The 20325-nt window shown below is 43.6% G+C and overlaps 1 protein-coding gene across 2 annotated transcripts in view; it reads left to right on the forward strand.

The window, feature by feature from the left end:
- SPIB (Spi-B transcription factor) overlaps positions 1 to 20325 on the forward strand; it is a 41995-nt gene that overhangs the window by 18680 nt on the left and 2990 nt on the right. The window contains exons 3-5 of one of the 2 annotated variants that reach the window (XM_078655209.1): positions 1924 to 2011; positions 3359 to 3546; positions 11603 to 11759. In XM_078655209.1, coding sequence (XP_078511335.1) covers positions 1924 to 2011; positions 3359 to 3546; positions 11603 to 11759 — 433 coding nt within the window. The remainder of the gene's footprint in view (positions 1 to 1923; positions 2012 to 3358; positions 3547 to 11602; positions 11760 to 20325) is intronic. The other variant, XM_078655210.1, reaches the window with a different exon arrangement.

Here is a 20325-nt window from a genome sequence, read left to right on the forward strand (position 1 = left end):
GCTTGGTATCTCCAGTGTGTTTGGTGAAGCTAAGTTCAGTTTATTTGGTGTCTCTGGATTCTACGGGCAAACGTATGATGGATGCTTTGTATCACCTACTTATATGTTTGAGTTTGTATTATGAGGTTGAGCTTGGATAGACTGCTTGATATCACCTTGCTGTGCAGGTGAGTGTGATAGATTGGTGTCACCTTGTTGTAGTGTTGAGTTTAGTGTAGGTGTGGCTTTATCTGGTAAATGAACTGAGTCTGGAATAGGTTTTTTGGATCCTATAGATGTATGTTTGAGTTTTGACTAGTTTAGTTGGCATCTCATTGTACAGATGTGTTTCGGATATATTGCTTGTTATCACCAAGTTATATCATTCAGTTTGGGATACTCTGCTTTGTACCACCTGTGTGTTTGGTGGAGCTCAGTTCCATTTTTTAGTGTCACTGGATTCTACAGACAAACGTATGATGGATGCTTTGCATCATCTTTATGTTTGAGTTTGTATTATGAGGTTGAGCTTGGATAGACTGCTTGATATCACCTTGCTGTGCGAGTGAGTGTAATAGACTGGTGTCATCATCTTGTTGTATTGAGTTTGTGGTAGTTTGGTATTATTTGGCTTGGAGTGTGAGCTTTGTGTAGGCTACTTGAGGCTACATGATATCTACTTCTTTTGCGGTCATTTTGGATTAGTTTGCTCTGTGTCACCTGTTTGTATGGTTGAGTTCTAGATAGACTGTTGGTTATCACCTGGCTTTGGGGTTGAGTTTCAGGTAGTTTGCTTGGTATAATTCGGCTTTGTAGTGGAGTTTGAAATAGACTGGTTTGTATCTCCTGCTGTTCAAATGATTCTGGGTTACTTTTTTGCAATCACCTGGTTGTATGGGGTGAGTTTTGAATTGATTGTTATAACTTGGTTCTATAAATGTGTTCTAATTTGATTGCTGGGTATTAATTGGCTATGTAGTTAAGTTTGCGTTAGGCTACTTCTATTTCCTACCTGTTCAGGTGAGTTTGGATTAAGAATGTAAAAGGATAAGGTACATTCAACAATGTTTAATAGAGGTAGATGGATTCTGAGAGCAGTTGTAGAAGAGCTGAGTCTATCCTAAATTGGAACACAGACGGGGCAGACCTGATGGACACGGGTATTTGTGCAGATAGCAGGGTACATAGACTGCAAAGGGCTGCTGCCTTGTGTTTCTTATTTGCCCTTCTGTGTTTCCAATCTGTTGATGCCCTGGCTTTAGGAGTGCCAAGAGCACCCGGCGGCCAAGACATGGAACAACCTCCCCCTGCACCTCAGGAAGCTCGGAAGTATCCCCTCTAGACATGTTATTCCTGGGACCACCGGCTAGGTCTAAAAACGTGAAGGATGGTGGTGATAGGAGAAGATAAAGATTTCCTTCACCCATCCTTATGGCCAAAGTGTCACATTTTCAGACCTTGCCGGTGTACCCAGGAATAAAATTTCGAGAGGGGACTCTTCTGAGCTAGTTTTAACCTTCACTACACTTTACTTCAGTGATCCCAACTTTAATGTTTGCATTATTTTCCCCTCCCTTTTGCTCCACCCCAGGCATTCGTCTGTGCAGGGGTGTATTGAAGCAAGCCCAATGATGAACCATGTCACAACTTTGTGAGTGAGGACAGTCTTTTTTTACTAAGCACGTGCCACCTTTGTATTTCATATCCCTACTCCTTTGTGTGTGTTATAGTCATATTTGTTCCAGCCATGTATGAGGCTTTTGATCCAATGTTGGATCGAAAGGCTCTGCGGAGCCAGGTTGCCATCATGAGGTGTCTCTGAAACAGCATATGCTGGGTGGCCTTGCACAACGCCCAGGAGTATGTTATGTTATGTAATTTGTAAAGCGCACCATCACCCACGAGGGTCTCCTAATGTACTGATATGACTCTTTTTCTCCTCAGTACTTGGATGGATTTATCTATGACCTGGACACTATCTGCAAACAATCCAGCACACTGTCATACCTCTCTCATCAAGACACTCAGACAGGTAAGAGCAGGCCTCTATTTATTTTTAATGGTCTTTATTGAGTTTTTATAAAAGTAACAACAATAAAAGTAATACAATCAATTACCGTTCTGGAAAGTCGTGGAAGGTTTTTACAAGAGTACAATTTTCTCCAGAACGGGGAAGGGAGGGAGGAGGAGGGAACAGAGGAGGGCTGGCCTTACTTTATCCTGTCTATGCGTATCCCTTAATTAGTTAATATGCTGCTGATCCCACACATTGTTGGTGTCTTCCGTAAAAGGGGCACCCACAGGCACCAGTATAAGAGGAGGGGACACTTGGAGACAGGAATTTTAGAACCCTGGGTAAATGGCAAACCCACTTGTTCTCCAGCACAGATGCTCTCTCTCCCATCTGACCTAGTACAGATCTACTGTAAATCAATCAGACCATTATTTAGTGCGGCAGATCACCCGTGAGGGTCTCAAGGCACTGGAGAAGCTGGCTGCTGTATGGTGGTTTGTTCATTCGAACATCGAGGGCTTAAGTTCTTTCCTGCATTGCTGGATGAATGGGGCAGTCCTGAAGTGCAAGAGGAGGTTGTTCCATGCCTTGGACATCAGGTGCGAGAAGGAACGTCCTCTGCTGTTGGTTCAGCCAATCACAGGGGTGTCTGTGAGGAAGAGGGAAGCAGATCGTAGGTGTTTTGTAGGTTGGTGAAAGGACAGATGTTTGTTGATGTATGTAGGTCCTTTGTTGTGTAGGGCTCCGTGTGAGTGGGTCAGCATCTTGAACTGGCATCTCTTCTGATTCAGGAGCAAGTGAAGCTTCTTGAGGTGGGTGTGTGATCTGGGTCCTTCTCGGGAGGTCGGGGATGAGTCTTGGCGCTGAATTTTGTATTGTCTGTAGTCTCTTCAGGAGGAGTGCGGTGATTCCTGCATACAGAGTATTCCCGCAGTCCGGCCTGGGTGACAGTTCTTCGGGTGGTGACTGGGAGACACCTGAATATCTTGCAGAGCATGCTTAGGGTGTGGAAACAGGCCAATGAGACTGCATTGACCTGTATCTTCATGGCCACTTGCTGTCTAGAATGATGCAGAGGTTGTGGGGGTGGTCTGTCGGAGCGTGTGGTGAGCCGAGATCCCCAGGCCACCATGCTTCGTCCCATGGCGAGGTGTTGTTCCAAAAGATAACAAATAAATAAAGCAATAATAAAGTACAACACCGTAGCTCTGCAAAGATATGGCCTCACACCTCTGCTAAGGCTTTGACAGGGTCCTACATCTCTTCTAACTGATATGACCTCACGTGCCTGTCCTGTACAGATATTATCTCACATCTTTGCTCTGGGACAGATATGGCCTCATGCCTCTGCTTCTTCTCTTTCAGATTTCCTGTTGAATTGGATGGAACAGCCGGAGCCCTGCTATGATGTATCCGGAAATGGACAGCTGGCCGCTTTGCAGAATGTGTCGTACATGCAGAGTATTTACCAACCATACACCCTGGAAGCCGAGGTTGAGGAGGGGGTGGCACAGGCCCTGTGCTCAATGCCAGAAGTGACCTATGAACCCCAGGTAAGAGCAGGAGAAAACTCTGGGCATGCTCCGCACAGGCCTCCAGTTCTATGTCAATGCTGTGTGAAATAGAGAATCAACTCTGTTAAGTGGTCATTGTGATTTTTCATTAATGATTTAGAACTTGGCATGTCCTACTGACCAGAACAAAGGCGGTGATGCTTATTCTTATAATTAAAAGCCTATGTGGCATATGCGACCGGCTTAGTCACTGACCTATATCGCTCCTGCTGTAGTTTTGGCCAAGGTGGCTGAAAAGACAACCTCCAAGTAGTTGGCCAGTTTCATTGACACCATTAGTTTTTCAACACCCTGCAAGCCAGTTTCAGTCCATTCACTGGTACGGAGTCGGTGCCTGGGATGGGTGAAACCTTTATCCAGATCCAAAGGAGCTCCACCTCTGGCCATTCTGAACCGAGCGAAGCATTCAACGCTGTTGATCATACCACCCTAATTCACGGTACCCCCAGGTCTGCCGCATAGATCCTTTTAGATCTCAAGCCTGCAACATCCAACGCAGCGCTCCACAGGGATCGCCTCTTTCCCTAATCGATGTGTGGTCCTCTGCCCGCCTCCTCCGTCAGATGTTGGTCTTCTTGTTATATTGATAATGCTCAAGTCACCAGAGCTCGCCCACCACTCCGCTCCACTCTGAGGCTTGCTCTGAGTAGACTCATACTGCTCGGTCCAGCTGTAATGTCTGCAACTCAGCTTTCTTAATACAACTCTTCCCTTTGTAGCCCTGGCTCATCTTTACACCCTACCCCGAAGAGCTCATCCCTGCCAGACCAGACTCATCCAAAGTCCTTTATTTGGGTTTTATGCAGTGCTTCCAGAAATACCAAAGTATTGAAACCTTTAGTGTGTGCTCTTAAAAGGCATGATTCTGTACCCATGTGTGTCTCTCTCACACACACCAATCCGCAAGTGCAGCGAATAACAAACCATTCCTTTGGTGTGATTGGTTGACTGGTGGTATTCGCTACATCTCCTATCTGATGTAAAACAAGAAGTGGTTGTCATTGACCCGGAAGCACTACGGGGAAGCTTAACATCATCATCATGAATACTCGCAAAAACTAGCAGGACTCCTCAGTCCTTCCAAAATCACCAGGCCTTTTCATGAAATATGAACTCTCAAGCTTGACCAGTCAAGTCACGGGGCTGATCTCGACTCCGGCCATCTAGACAGTGGCATAAGAATAGACCCTGAGATGCGGGGGAGATGGACGACCCCTCCCCTTCCAAGGACACCCCCCCCCCCCCCCCCCCCAGACCATGGACAGGCCTGGGACCTCCTGACTGGGTTCCTCCAAGCACCTTGCGGGGGGAGGGAGGCGGAGGCGTATATCTGGTTACCCCATTGTATCTAGAGATGCCCCATCAGAGCTGCCGATTGGAAAATCAGAAAAATATAAAATATAGTTTCATTTTTGAAGAAACTATGAAGCGTGACCTTTTCATGAGCACAACCAGGCAGGAGAGAGCGGGCAGCAAACTAGAGGCTGCACTCTGCGCCGTGCAATGTTATTCCAGTTCCCGTAGCTTTTTTCTAACTCCATTTAAGACTTTGAATGGTTTCCCGCGTGAATCTGCAGTGCCTGGTTATCATCATCTTTCAACGTCAAGTAAAAATCTGACTGTAACAGCTAAGCAGCCTCAAGGTAGTCATTTGATAAACCGCGGACGCACCGGGCAGACCTCAATTACGGAGTCAGCTCGACAAGGTAGGCAGCTTTATCGAGCAGGAGCATTAGCCCACTAGTCTATATGAATATACCAGAGTACAATATTTAAGAGCCATCACTTATTCGTGGTGTGTTTCCCAGGTTCGAACAGATTTTAGACTGGATGAACACTGAAAGTGGCCGCGGTTCTTCAATCTACACTAGTGAAAGTATAATATATCCAGCAAAACAGCGGAGGCATCGACAGCGATGGCCCCACCTCATGTGGTGTTACTACCCTCTTGTGGCCTTTGCGGGAATAACATGCAAGCTATCGCCGTGATGGTACTTCATGTTTTTTTTTTTTTATATTTAGAAATTTTTATTGGTATACAAAAGAAGGTCGTACAAAAATATATATATACAGACATAAGTACAAAGATGGCGGTCATATCTATTGTTCTCCCTCCACTGGAGAAGAAAGAGAGAAGAAGAAAGGAGAGGAGGAGAAAGAGAGGGGGGGGGGGTACGCACGTAGTTGTCCTTGATTGTCCTTTATTGGGTCTTCCTCAGGAGCTCGTCGAGCGGGTCCCACATGTGCAGCTTGGCTTTATGTTCTTTCGAGAAGGTGCCTGTAATGTTGTCGGCTCCTCTCAGGAAGGTGATCCAGTTGATCCATGTTTTAAAGCTTGCTTTGGCTGTGTTTTTCCAGTTCGTTAGGATTATTTTGAGGGCTGCTGTGAGGAGTAGGTCTAGGAGTTCTCTCTCTTCTCTACTTTTTAGGTTCGCTGTTAGGTGCTCAGTCGCCAGGCTGACGAAGCTGATTTCCAGATGTGTTTTGAGCATATCGTTCAGGAAAGTGTTGATTTGAGCCCAGAACTTCCTGACTTTCACGCAGGTGAAGATAAGGTGTTCGAGGGTACCTTCCTCTTTCAGGCAGTTCCAGCATTTGTCTGAGTCTGCTATGCCGACCTTGTGGAGTTTGGATGGCGTCCAGTAGGCGTTGTGGAGCAGCCAGTATTTTGTTTGCGCTAGTTGTGGGGTGATTTTGTTTGTTGTCGCTGAGCTCCACATTTTCGCTCGCTCTGTTTCATTTAGTTGCCTGCCCAGGCGCGTCTCCCATGTGTTGGTTGCTTTTTTGTTCTGCGCCAGCTTGGATGGGCTGAGGAGTTTATAGATCTTTGCCGTTTGGTGACCTGCTGAGTCGATGAGCTGCAGGTACTTGATGATACCCGGCTCTCCTCCGCACAGGTTGGCCTTTGTTATTGCTGTCTTAATTTTTAGGAAATTATAGAACTCTTGGTTCGGGAGGTCATGTAGCTGCTGTAGGTTCTGGAACGTCAGCGGTTTTTGCCTGGTCTCCATTTGACTGGGCGTGCTAATGCCTTCTCCAATCCACGTGTCATTGTGCAGTGTCGCCCCCTGGTAGGTCACTTTAGTGTTGAACCAGATGGATTCCCAAGCAGTGCCTTTCAGTTTCTGCGCCATGTGCCTGTCCACTTTCAGCAGGGCGTCTCTCGTGTGTTTTAGTATGGCGCTCGCTTTCAGTGGGTGCCGGTTCGCTGTTAGGAGTGCTATTGGCTTGAGCCCTCCTAGGATGTCCTGTTCGACCTCCAGCCATACTGGCATGTACGTTTGTGTGGCATCTACCCAGGCGATACCCTGTCTCGCCAGACATGCTGTCTGGTATGTCTTGAAGTTCGCCAGGTTAAGGCCTCCGAGGTCTCTTGACAGTCTTTTTTTTTGTAGGCTTATCCTTGGCTTCTTGTTTTTCCATAGGAAGATGTTTATGAGCTGGTCCAATTTTTTGTGAAATGTCTCTGTCATTGGGAGTGGTAGCATTGTTAGCGTGTAGTTTATTACCGGCGTTATCATCATTTTGATCGTTTCAATGCGTCCCCACCAGCTGATGTACTTTGGTGACCATAACTCCAGTCTCTCCTTTATCTTCTTCAGCGTGAGGTCCTCGTTGTGTTGCAGCGTTGACGTGAGGTCTCTCCCAAAGTGGAGCCCTAGATATTTCAGTGGTTTCGTCTGCCATGCCAGGCCGGATTCGCCTAGGACTTCTCTTGTGGTGTGGACATTCATTGGCTTACACTCCGATTTCATAGGTGAATACGCAGAAGCCTCAGGCTACAAACTCAATAAGGTACTTCATGTTTTTGATTGTGAATACCGTCCATTCAGCCTTAAGCTTCAAATCTCTCCGACAATTGAGTTTAGGATGGAGAATTTTTTTGTGTGTCAGTCCAGAAAGACCTTTGGGCTGATTTACTAAGATTTTACACCATGTTTGCGCCGCGCAACATCTTCGTTTCCAATGTACTTTCTAGCACTGGAAATATCGCGAAAGTGACGCAAAGCAATGCAGAGTGCTGCCTTGCCTTATTTTGCACCAAGGGGCGGTACCGTGCGTGGTGCAAGCACGTTCCCATGCAACCACCCACGGTTTCTGATACTAAACCCAATTTACTAAAGGAAAGTAGGCAGGGTTTAGCATCAGGAAATAGCGCACCCTTCAACCATTCGCTATGAAAGAGAAATGCTTCCCTCTCCTTTATTTTCTGATTTCGCATGTGTGCTGCACTGTACAGCACACATACAAAGTGGGAAAATATTTAAAATTAGGCTAAGCATAGTATATTGTACTGGAAGGGTATCCTTCCAGTACAAAACCTAAGCTTGGCTCACAGCGACACCATTGCACTATGGCACAAAGGTGTCCCAGTGGTGCATGGCAGCTGATTTCAGTGCCGGCGCTAGGGAAAGGGGAGAAGAGTGCCATATTTCTGCAAACATGGCACTCTTCTGCTCTCTCCTTCTCGTGCATTTGTGGCTGCTGCACTGTGCTGCGTGGAATACCAGTAAATGTGTCCCTTTGTGTATGCCAGAGCCACATTTCACATAGGTGTATTTAAAAATACACTTCCTGCTCACCTGTTTCTCTTGTCTTCTTTTTTCTTAAGGGGATTTGCACATATCCTCTTCACAAACCCCATTGGTACCAAGTTACCCCCATGTCTTGTCTGACGTCTTCAGCTAGGGCAGTTTTTTGCGCCAGCTGCACATACACTGCTTATTGAGCTTTTGAGACCAGTGCACGGATTATTTAATGCAGAACTACAAGCCAGAGAACGCAATTCGGAAATTAATGAGATATATGGGATTAAGGATCCCAGGAAATATTTGGCAAAAAGATAAATAGTGAACTGGAAAGTGACAAGGAAACATTTTAGTTTGGTTCAGGAAGAAGATTATTTCACATGTATTGTATTGTATTGTAATTGTATTTATATAGATCTTACTACTCCTGACAAGGCGTAGGAGCGCTTTTTTGGTAAGTAGCATGTTATTCCGGCACCCATAATGGATTAGTGTTGCATTAGTATAGTGAAATATGAAAGTAATTGTAGTGGTGGACATGTTAGTCAGTTATTTGGATTGAGAAGGATAGTGGATGGATAGAAGAGGGAAAAAGGTTTACATTTATATGGCGCTTGCTACCCTAATGGGGTGTTGAAACACTTTTTTGGTGAGTCCCACGCTGATCTGGCACCCATAAAGGATAGTGGTGAATTAATATAATGAAATACATATGATACCAAACTGCATACAGCACTCTATACATGTTAAGAAGTTTGAGGCATGTGAGGGACCAGGAAGAGGGTCTGTGAATATTTGTGGTGGCCAGGCATGGATTCCATGATTGACAGTTTGGTTGGAGTGTTTGCAATAAATCTGCTAAGGAATATGTTGTGCCATTTTGTACATTTCCTTAGCATTTATTCAGTTGGTTGTGCAAGCTGGTTTGTGATGGAAGAAAGCATTGTAGAAATTAACACAAAAATAGAGAGGGCCAGGGGAGATTTAGACACCTCCAGGTGTTCACTCCCAATTCATATATCTACCACACACAGAAACATATGGGCCTTAAGAAAAGTCCGAAAAATCTAGTTGTACATGAATGTACCTTCTTTAGGACGAATTACCCCACCCATCAGTAGTTGCATGCTTCGTCAATGGGAATCTTCTCCCATCATGACAGCTGATCACGGTGCAGGCTACAACTCCTTCTCCTGGGAGAAGAGCTCTTTGGATGTTTTAAGAGAGTTGATAAAAAAAACCTGTAGTGAGCGAATGGGTGGTGAGGCTCTCGGAATGTGTAATAAGTGAGAACATTTGTGAAAAATGGCTCCAGAGCAGGCGTACAACTTTATTTGTGGGTGCCTGGATCAGGATTAAAAATGGGGACACTGCAGGTTAATTGACCCTGCTTATGTTTCACTAAACATAGACCATCATATTTCTGTCAACTAGGCCCTCTGGAGAGGTGTATTGGCATTCGTCAGGACCTCTAGATTGCCTCTGCTCATATAACGCGCTCATAAAAGAAAGAAAAAGTGCAAACACAAAACCAAAAGTGGTCCACAGTAAAACTCAACAACAAATCGACTGCAAGTCAAGCTGTAGGGAATACAATTACAGCTAGGTTATAATCATAAGATAGGTAACACTTACAAAGATAGTGCTGCCAACTACCCAAATAATGGAGAATCATAAACACCACAATCAAGTGAAACCAATCAAATGTGGTATTCATACAAGAACCCCAAGCTTACCCACAATTGTCTGGAACTGTTCTTCAACTTGAGGGACCCTGGCAGAGGGGATCAGAGTACACTCTATCCTATAGTGGGAATATAGGAAAGAGGAGAGACATAGTACTCTGGCTATTAGGTACTGGTAAAAAGGATAACGCTGTGACCTGAAAGAAGGCAGGGAACAACATCAATTATAGACAGAGAAAAAGGAGCTTGAATTTAAGCCAGGAATTAAGCCAAATTCTAATCAGGAGCATAATGTGCGTAGGAAAGCTGCTCTAGTATAGTAATATCAAAATTAAATCAGTAAAGTGACGATAATGAAGGAGAGGTGTGTTTCGCCTCTTCATATAGAGTTAGAAATGTTTAAAAAAGGTATGGGAAGGTGAAGGCAGAAATCCACAACAACATCTAGTTTCAAGACAATGTCATAAGAGGTATGGCATAAAGAGCACAGAGGCCACACAGCAGTATTCTGTCAGGAATGTAGTGGCAGGCTGGGGCAGTGTGCATCTGTGCTAAGCCTAACAGAATAGATCGCAAGATGCAGGTTAAAAGGACTCTGTAGCTAAGGGCAGCCACATAAAGAGCGCTGCATAATGTGTGGATGTGCACGAGGCTACAAAACTGAGAACCGCCCAGTGTCCAGGTTATCACCAGAAAGGCTGACACCGTGGTGAGGTGGAGCACACACGGTTGCCACTCCGTATAGGCTGTGTAGTCTTTTGTTTACTTTGGGGAGCGAGCCCGCCGCTCTCCCACACACATTGTGTATCTCACCTTGAACAAGGAGGCTGGTGGGCCATCTATTTTCCATAACTGGCTACTGCACCTGGTGTTAAGCATGGTTCTCACGCTTCCTCCCTATCAACATACATTGCTTATATGCAGTGGCAACCGTGTGTGCGCCACTGCTTTGTCTTCCATCTTTCTGACGTCACACGTAAACATTATACATCGACAATAGATCACATGTGTGTAAATCAGGATGTGTTCCATAAGACGGTGAGGGTTATAAGGAGTAGAAGTCACATGTCCTTCATAGCTCACTGTGCTATATTAGAAGGATTACAATTTGTGAACTGTAAGTAACACAATTATCTTTGTGTTAAAAGCAGTAACCCACTTACGGAGCTACATACAAAAATATGTCATCTGCATGTTATATGATGTGCTTTGCAGAAGACATATTAACATTCTATGCTACTTTGGTTCAAAAATGGGGCTAGACAAAGCACAGATCTCCTCCGCAAATGCGTTAACTTCCAGAGTTGTCTTACCATTATTATTGTTCCCTGAGATTTACTGAGCACACAAAGATCTCTGCAGCAGGTGCCCTGACCCTATTAGATATTTAAAAATGCAGACTTTGCAACCAATTGGGCAGAACACATATACTGCCACATTTCTCCTTTTTACAAATTTCTTTGTGACAGACTTAAAAAAAATAAATGTATTAGTTGAAGCACAGATTTTGTGTCGGGGTTGCATCTTTTTTTTGGCACAACCCGACACACTTGTTAAATCTCGGAATGCACTCAAATGTCCTCATGGTACAACTGCTAAACATATGTCTGAGGTTTTAAGATCTGATATCACTTCTTGTGATGTCACTTCCTGTGAGGTCATGCGTTCTGATGTTAATCCCTGTGATGCCACGTGTGATGTCACACACAGTGAAGTCATGGGCCATGATGTCACTTGCATACTGCATAACTTGGTTAGACCCCCACCTTCTTTTTTTTTAGGATTTGTGCCCTGGGATTAACAGTTCCTTCTCTTTCTCAGCAGGTATATCCTCAGTACTCCCATTACCAGCCCGGTGGCACCCTGAGCCCTTCAGAGGAGGAAGAGTACCCCAACCGGGACAGCCCACAACTTGAGGTGTCCGACTGCGAATCGGATGAGACTCTTCACCCAGGAGAGCCTGGCGGCTGCGACCCAGGTGAGTGCATGTGTTGCAAGGCTTGATGCACTGAGCGCATGCGCAGGAGAAGGTTGAATGTCAAATGAGCGTGAGACAAAGCCAACCGGCGCACATTCGTACACTGTGACAGCCTGGAAGTGGATGCGCATGCGCTAGAGACAGTCTGACCAATGACTCACCTGGGTTCAGGGAGAAGCTAACCGACATGGAGGGAGCGGAGTGGATGACTTAGACAGGAGCCTTTCTCGAGGAAGACATTTAATAGGCACTGTGATGAAAGGGAGACGTGTTCCCCTTTCTTCTCCTCTCTTGACTTGGGCCATCTACCATGAGGCGATCTGTGTGTTCTTCCTGTTTTCTTGTTGGACTGTGGTTGTTCTGTTATGACTGGTATCCAAGTACCCCTTGAGCTGGACTGTATATGATGCGACAATTGGCTCCTTTGACTCCCTTGGTGTTTATCGTTTGCTTTATGTTATTTGTTAACCACAATGCTCGTCATGCTCCACTGTGAAGCGCTCCAAGCCATTGGGCCAACTCTGCATTCTAAAAATATCTGCAAAAATAAATATATGACTGCAAGTTTGACCTGGAACTGATCTAGTGGGGAAACACGTTTAGGAAATGTACCTGTTAAGCCAGCGGTAAGTGGTTAGCCAAAGTAAACCTTACTTCCCAAAACCACTCTTTTTTACAACCATAGGATAACGAAAGACTGAGAAAAACTATTAAAGTTCTAGATGTCTGCTTTGCAGTTTGCCATTTATTATTAATTTTTTATGGAAATTAGACAAATATTGGGAATCAAGGAGGACAAAAATATATCCCTGTCTAATCTTAGTAATGGGTTTTAGTAAAAACGTATCAGTGAGTGCGTTACAGTAGCCAAGATGACCCTTTAAATATCACTGATCGATTCTGCTGGAAACCTTGTAGCACCCAGCAGAGGAGGTTCTCCCAGTCGATAATCCACAAACTTAAACCACTGCCATAGAGACGCCCACAACACACGGTGCAGCAGCGCAACACCCTTTACCAATGCTTGTTTAACCTTTGTGTAACAAGTACAATTGCACTGTGGACATTCCCCTTCTAAAGGCAAGTTGGGGAATCAGAAGTTGATTCTTATTTCCATCCAGCGCAGTATTTCTTTTTCTGGTGTTTTCTTTTACAAACCTTTTAGATCACACACAGCAATCAATAGCCGGTCGGGTAGAACATATTGGGGATCAAATCTCCTCTTTCCATCCTGTGAGCAATGCATTTGGTGTTGCTACAGCAGCAAAAACCAGAATTAAAAAAAGACATCCGTCTTCTTGATGCAGCCCAAAATAACCCTCTTGTGCAACCGAAGGTCCTCGCCTAGGAACTGTATCTACGCTACACCCCCTGGAAATGCTCAGTATACAGAGAATTCTTTAACGTCTGACACATTGGCGCATGAGCGAAATCCAACTATCCACCACTGCTCAGTCTCTTTTCCAAAAGACACTACAGCTCCTAATGTTTAAGGTTACATACATCTTCTCCCAGCTCCCAGACACCACCCTATTCTCCTGTCGTTGTACCTGCTTTTTATGGTTTCTGCTTTTGCCCCCTATTACTTTTAGAACCGTCATCCATCTCGCGGGGAGACAGCATGACGCAGTTATCTAGCCAATATACTTCTTCACTTCCTGGTACCAAGTTGGTTTACACACAATCTACTCTCAGAGTTCTGTCTGTCTCACTTATATGCGTAATGACGCTTTAGATAAAATAGCCGTAATCTTCCATTACTGAATGAGACAGCGCCTAGAAGGGGCAGTCTCCTCCCTAGATCTCTGGTTATGCGTTGGCTATATCAAATGTAAAAATATCTTCACGTTTTCTGTCTTCCAGCTAACTTTCAAGTTTTAAGGTACTGTCACCAACACGTGTATGACACAGCTCTATCCTCCCTTATTTTAAAACCAAGACGTTGTTGGGTAACGGGTGCTCATGGGGCGTGTATCAATGATATGAGGTGTACAGGTCTTTACAATAAGAACCAGCTGTGAATGTTTACACTGCTTGCATTGGCATCAGACACTTAACTAACATTGATGGATCTGGCCTATCATCTAGCAGGCATCTGACTGGCGCATGCCAAACCTCCAGAAATACGAGAACTTTTCTGCAGGTGGTTGCTTAGCCATATCCCAAACTATACCTTGTTCCGTCATGAGCTATAGTATTACCTGCAGTGTTCACTTCATATTTTTGCATTTAAGTCACCGGAGAAAACAACCAAGTCCCAACCGCCCCAATTCGTTTCTCTAGATTGCTGATAGCCACGTTGCGACCTGGGTCCCCAGGTGGACAGTAGTCGCTCATTAGGATTACATTAGCCTCGTTTGAAAAATGGCCAACCAAGAGCATAGCCATTTACTCTAGCAAATATGGAGCTTTGAACATAACAACAAGTTCCTCCCTCGCCAGATAGTCACACAACGCAGTTCATAATCCCCTTTTGGGCGACCCTGCTTAGAGAAAGTAGAATAACTTACTACAGTGGGAGCCTTTCAACCTCAAATCACTGGTAGCCTCAGTGTCTAGTTGAGAATTTAGCAACTTCTTGTTCATGAAGCTTGGATAGAGGCATCTGACAAAAAAAAAACAGTAGATGAGTATACCTTTTTTGTCCGTCCGGACTTTTGTCACATTACAGTTGAGAGGCGTTGGAGGCTACGACAAATGATAAAACCTTTTCAGGACAAGGGTATGCAGGCATACCTGATTAATCCTGCCCAACTGAAAGTAATCCAGGGCGGGAAAGTATTTTATTTCTCCTCAGAGATTAAAGCCAAAGAGTTCCTGCAGGCATAGATGGAATACAGGGAATGCTAAACTGTACTAGGAAATTTGCTTAATGAACTACTGAAATACTTTTAGGGGGAGTGTTCAATTTTTGGGTGAGATGTTTTTCACTGAGGGGTGAAAGGGGGAAATTATTAAAAAAAAAAAAAAAAAGGGGAAAGGAAAAACATAAGAAGGTGAGGGGTCTAGATAAAGCATAAAAGGTTGAAGCGTGATCTCTTCTCCTCACACTAAGCTGCAACCATCACGTGCACAGACCTAAGGTCTGAGCGCCTCTATTCAAGCGGGGGGGTGAGGGGAGGCCCTAATTTGGAGCCTCGGAGGGGGAGGGTGAGAGTGCAGAGGGAGGAGTGGGTGGGGGGGGGAGGGAAGGGGGGGTGAAAATAATGAAAAAAAATTTGAGATGGAAAAGAATAATTTTCAGGTTGATATCAGGTATCTGGATATGAATTTTTGGGAGAAAAGTAAACCTGCAAAATATGCCAGACATTAGAATATGTAGTATAAATGCTGGGGGGTTAAATGACTGGAAGAAACGGCAGAGAATGAGTCATCTGGTGAGATCGAATAATATTGACATAGTTTGTGTTCAGGAAACCCATATTCCCTGGAATAATAGGAAGGTCTTAGAACTGTATGGGTTTACCTTGATCGGATGTTCCACCCAGACAACAATGACAAGAGGAGTGGCTATATTAGCTAAGAATCATCTAGGCAGTGCTAAACGCATAAAAACGGATGGTTCGGGTAGATGGATTTTAGCGGAAATGAGTATGGGGTTTACATTATGTGTAATATATGGTCCAAATGAGGATGATCCTACGATGTTCAACAAATTAGAGGAGGAATTGGCTAACTGGACAGCCCCAATGATAGTATGTGGGGACATGAATATTTCTGTGGATTGGCAACTGGGGACTACCTTTACAGGCCGCAAACGTAAAGTTAATACAGCGATTAGCTCCATGTTACAATCCCATGGCCTGCTTGATGTGTGGGGAGAAAAGATGCCAGGTGATCGTGGTTACACGTACTTCTCTCATTCAGCACAAAAGTATTCCAAGCTGGATTATTTTTTTATTACACAAGAGGAGATAGGCAAGGTAAATATTCAGAAATTACCGAGAGTAATTTCTGATCACAACCCTTTGATACTTGATTATAAAGTTCCCAGTGTAGGTAGGAAAATATCCAGATGGACTTTTGAGAGAAAGCTATTAAATGATGAAAGGTTCTTAAAACATATGAAAAGATGGACAAAAGAATTCTTTGATTGTAACAGGTATAGTGCCTCCAGGAATGGGGTTTGGGAGTCGTTCAAAGCCGCATTAAGGGGGGAGACGATTAGCTGTTCATCGAGAATCAGGAAAGAGGACAAAATCAAGATAGATAAACTTACAGCAGATCTGGCAGAAAAAGAGAGATACCACATTGATGAAATAATAACTGGTAAGGATAGTAGTGAGACCATAAGAAATATGGCCAGGGTTAAGGGGGACCTTTTAAAACTAATTTCCCAAAAGGAGATTTGTGAATATCAGACTCAAAGAGCTAGGCGTTATGAGACAGGGGAACAAGCTGGGAGAGCATTAGCATTGCGCATAAGACAGGATCTGAACAGAAAGAAAATTAGTAAGATGAAATTTAATGGGAGAGAGTATAATGACCCAAAATCTATAGTACAGGTGTTTCAAGAGTTTTATCAAAAGCTTTACGATCATGAACCAGGGAGGGTGTCCCATAGACAAGATCAATTTCCCATAACACCTAGGGTTGGGGAGGATGATAGAGATCGATTGGAAGCGAGCATAACAAGCAAGGAGATAATGAATGCTTTAAGTGAACTGGCATTGGGCAAAGCAGCTGGCCCAGATGGAATTCCAATTGAGGTTTACAGGGCTTTGAGTGAAGAAATTCTCCCAGTTTTTGTGGATCTTTTTAATGGAGTTATATGTTCAGGAGTTATCCCTGATACGTGGAAGCAGACTAACATTGTGGTATTTCACAAAAAGGGGAAGCCAGAGGATAATCCCGGGTCATATAGGCCAATTTCATTGATAAATACAGATGCGAAATTATATTCAAAAGTTTGGGCTAAGAGACTAGGAGGGATTATAGGTCATCTAGTGTCACCCTGGCAGCATGGGTTCGTCCCAGGGCGAGGTACCACCGAACATACGGCTAGGGCTATTACATTATTCGATGCTGTTACGGCTGCCGGGAGTGACATGGCTATGATTTTATTAGATGCCGAGAAGGCGTTCGATCGGGTTGTATGGAATTTTATGTGGGAGGTGTTGGAGAAAAGGGGCTTCAGAGAAAATTGTAGGAAAGGTATCAGGGCTATGTATGTGAATCCGGTGGCTAGAATTACCACCATGGGGCTCCAATCAGAGGAGATATCGATTAAAAGGGGCACACGTCAGGGTTGCCCGTGCTCACCCATTTTGTTTGCCCTATACATAGACCCTCTGATCAGGAAAATTGTGGCGACGGAGAGAATTTCCCCTGTGATATCTCACGGTCATACTACTAAGATTTTAGCATATGCAGATGATCTAGCAATAGTTACAAATAAACCGGATACTGCAATACAAGAATTAAACAACTTGGCTCAGCACTTTGGTGTATATTCAGGATACAAACTGAATACTGATAAAACAATAATAATTTGCACAAAGAACATTCCGAAAAAAGATCAAAGATATGTTGATGCGGCGATTTATTTAGGAATTAAAATCAATGCTGATGTGGGTAAAATAACTCAGGAAAATTATCTGCCAGTATTAGCGGAGATTGAGAAAGAACTAAAGAGGATTGACGTCTTACATCTCTCCCTGATTGGACGAGTTAATGTGCTTAAGATGACAATGTTTCCAAAATTGTTGTATTTATTCCGGGCTATCCCGCTGCTAATTGATGAATCCCTGATGAAAAAAATGGACTTAGCTTTTTCAAAATTTCTTTGGCAATACGGGAAAGTTAGAAGGTCATTGGCTAAATTGTCATTACCAATAGAGAGAGGAGGGCTAGCAGCTCCTAATCTAAGGTTATATCATTGGGTATGTTTACTGTTACATATGAAACACCTATTTTGTTCTAATATATCTGATGATTCCCCTAGGGTTCCTACAATATACGAATTGGTAGTCGGTGAAAAAGCCAATGGAATTTTAACCCGGGAAGTGAGTGCTCAATTCTTTAAGAGGAGCAAAAGTAAGGTCATGCTAGGTGTTTGGGGGGTTTGGAAGTTAATCTTGAAATTTCTTAAAATCCCTAAAATCAATGGAATTATAGACCTGTGGGAGTCAACCCCATTCATACATCTGGGACAGAATAGAAATAGTGCACTCTGGAAAAGGTTGGGTATTCAGTATTTAGGGGATGTTATGAATAAGGAAGAGATGTTGGGATTCGAGACCCTACAACAAAGATATGGTATCTCAGCGAATCACTGGATGTTGTACAACCAGTTAGAACAATCGGTGAAATCCATAAGACCCAAGATCTCTATTCAGGAGGTTAATCCGATTGTTCAATATGTAAGGAATGGGGGTAGGAAGATTAAAATAGGTTATGGTTTCCTGTTACAGGCCATGGAAGATGATGTTGTACAGGTGGAAAATGCTTGGGCTATTAAAATCGGGGACCCAAATGTGGATGTGGATTATGCATTGGCATTGAATAAGAAAATTTTAAGAGCAACTAACCTAAAAGCTCAACATTATAAGATGATGTTTAATTTATACTACACACCTGCGAAATTGTATCAATGGGGAAAAAGGGATACGGACAGATGTCCAAGATGTGATCAAGGCCCAGAAGATTTAATCCATATGTTTTACTCTTGCCCAAATTTAAAACCGATCTTAACTGAAATGGAGAAGTTTTTATCGGGGCTGCTAGAGGGCCAAATTCTTCTATCCCCAACGATTGTTTTAATTGGCAGGGATGAAAATCTTAATATTACTCAGGATGCGGAAGCCTTTGTATTCTTGTGTGTTGCAGTATTAAGAATTCTAATAGCGGCAGCCTGGAAAGATCCAATAGCACCTTCATTCCAGATATGGTTAACTAGATTGCTCGGGATTCATAATATTGAGGATTGTCTTTATAACTTCAAGGGACCAAAGAAGAAAGACTTTGGGAAAAAAATTTGGGCACCCCTTAGTAAATGGAGGGAATCAAGAGGATGAAATGGAGTATATGTAAATTTAATAATAAGAAGCTAGTGTGTAGCTAGATATGGACCTTTTTAATTCTCCATGTATATTGACATTTTTTTTTTTTTTTTTTTTTTTCTCCTCCATGCATATTTCTATGTTTTTTACCCAGCTGATAATTTATACTTGTGTATGTATGTTTTCTGTTTTCTTTTTCTTTTTGTATTCTAATCCATCTCAACCGAAAATAAAATAAAAAAAAAAAAAAAAGCTTGGATAGAGGCAGTGCAGTAGTAACACAGTGTAGTAATACAGTTAAATAGGGTTTGCAAACGGCGAAGGTTCTCGAACAGTGCCCGAAGAAGATAGAGAAGTATAAGAAACAGAGAACATAATCTTGCTGCCAAGACAGTTACTTTCTAGCAAGTTGGAAACTTTTAAGGTGCACAGCCCTAGAAGTTCGTAAACTTCTAAACCAACACAGAGAAAAGCAAAAACCACAACAAATGTACTTGTAAAGAATGGGTCAGTGTCTTGGAGTTCAAATGCACATTTCCTGAAACTAGCGAGGCATGTGGACCTCCTAGTTTAGAATTAGAGTAAAGACAATGTATGTATGTTCACACGGCTCACAGCACACCATGAGGGTCTCTATGGTCTGGGTAGGTGGTGAGTCAACTGTGTGCTGCACCATTGCCACTGCAGGGTCCTACAACCGAATATAACAAAGGTGGTGGAGAGAAAAACGTGGCCCTCGATCCCCATGCTGCTGCATCGCCTTTGCTCCTGTCCTTGCTATTACCCCGTTTATACTGCTTTCTCCTTGCTTTTCCCTCGTTTTTGGAGTGCCTTCTCCTTGCTATTCCCTGTTTTCCTTGCTTTCTCCTTGATTTCCCTTGTTTTCACTGCTTTCTCCTTAGTTTTCTCCTCGTTTTTTGAGTGCCTTCTTCTTGCTTTTCCCTGGTTTTCACTGCTTTCGCCTTGTATTATCCCTGTTTTTCTGAGTGCTTTCTCCTTGCCTTTCCTTAATTTTCATTGCTTTCCCCCTGCTTTTCCTTCTATTCTTTGACTGATCCAAGCACTCACGAGTGATTTGCCTCGCTCTACAAATCCACGTTGATTGATTGGTTGGTTCATGGCAGTGATTACTTAGTCTCACTTGCACTTGTAGCATTCGATTTCTCAGCATCCTGCCTCTCTCTCTGATCAATGGTTCAGGTCGACTGCAGCGGTCAAGGTCATTCTTAAGACTTCCCACCTTCATTCTCTGTGCAGAGGGACATCAAGGGGCGTTACCCCCTTCAGATTGTAGAGCGGGAAACCAATTACGTTTTTCCCCATTCTCAGGGAATACCAAAGGGGTCCCTGAAAAGCATAATCGCTGCAGTTTGAATAGTCTGTGTGTAAAAACGCTAAATGGAGGGAAACATTTAGGGACAAAGAAAGAAAGTCACGGATGACACAGCTCTGGTAGTTGATCTGACCTTTTCTAATTAAAATAATTGCTGTGCTTCCTGCAGCTCTGATTTTGTACCACAATTCTTTATTACATTTTCCAAAAGTACATAAACATTGAATAACTT

This window comes from Lissotriton helveticus, chromosome 7, assembly GCF_964261635.1.
Source record: "Lissotriton helveticus chromosome 7, aLisHel1.1, whole genome shotgun sequence".
Lineage (NCBI taxonomy): Eukaryota > Metazoa > Chordata > Amphibia > Caudata > Salamandridae > Lissotriton > Lissotriton helveticus.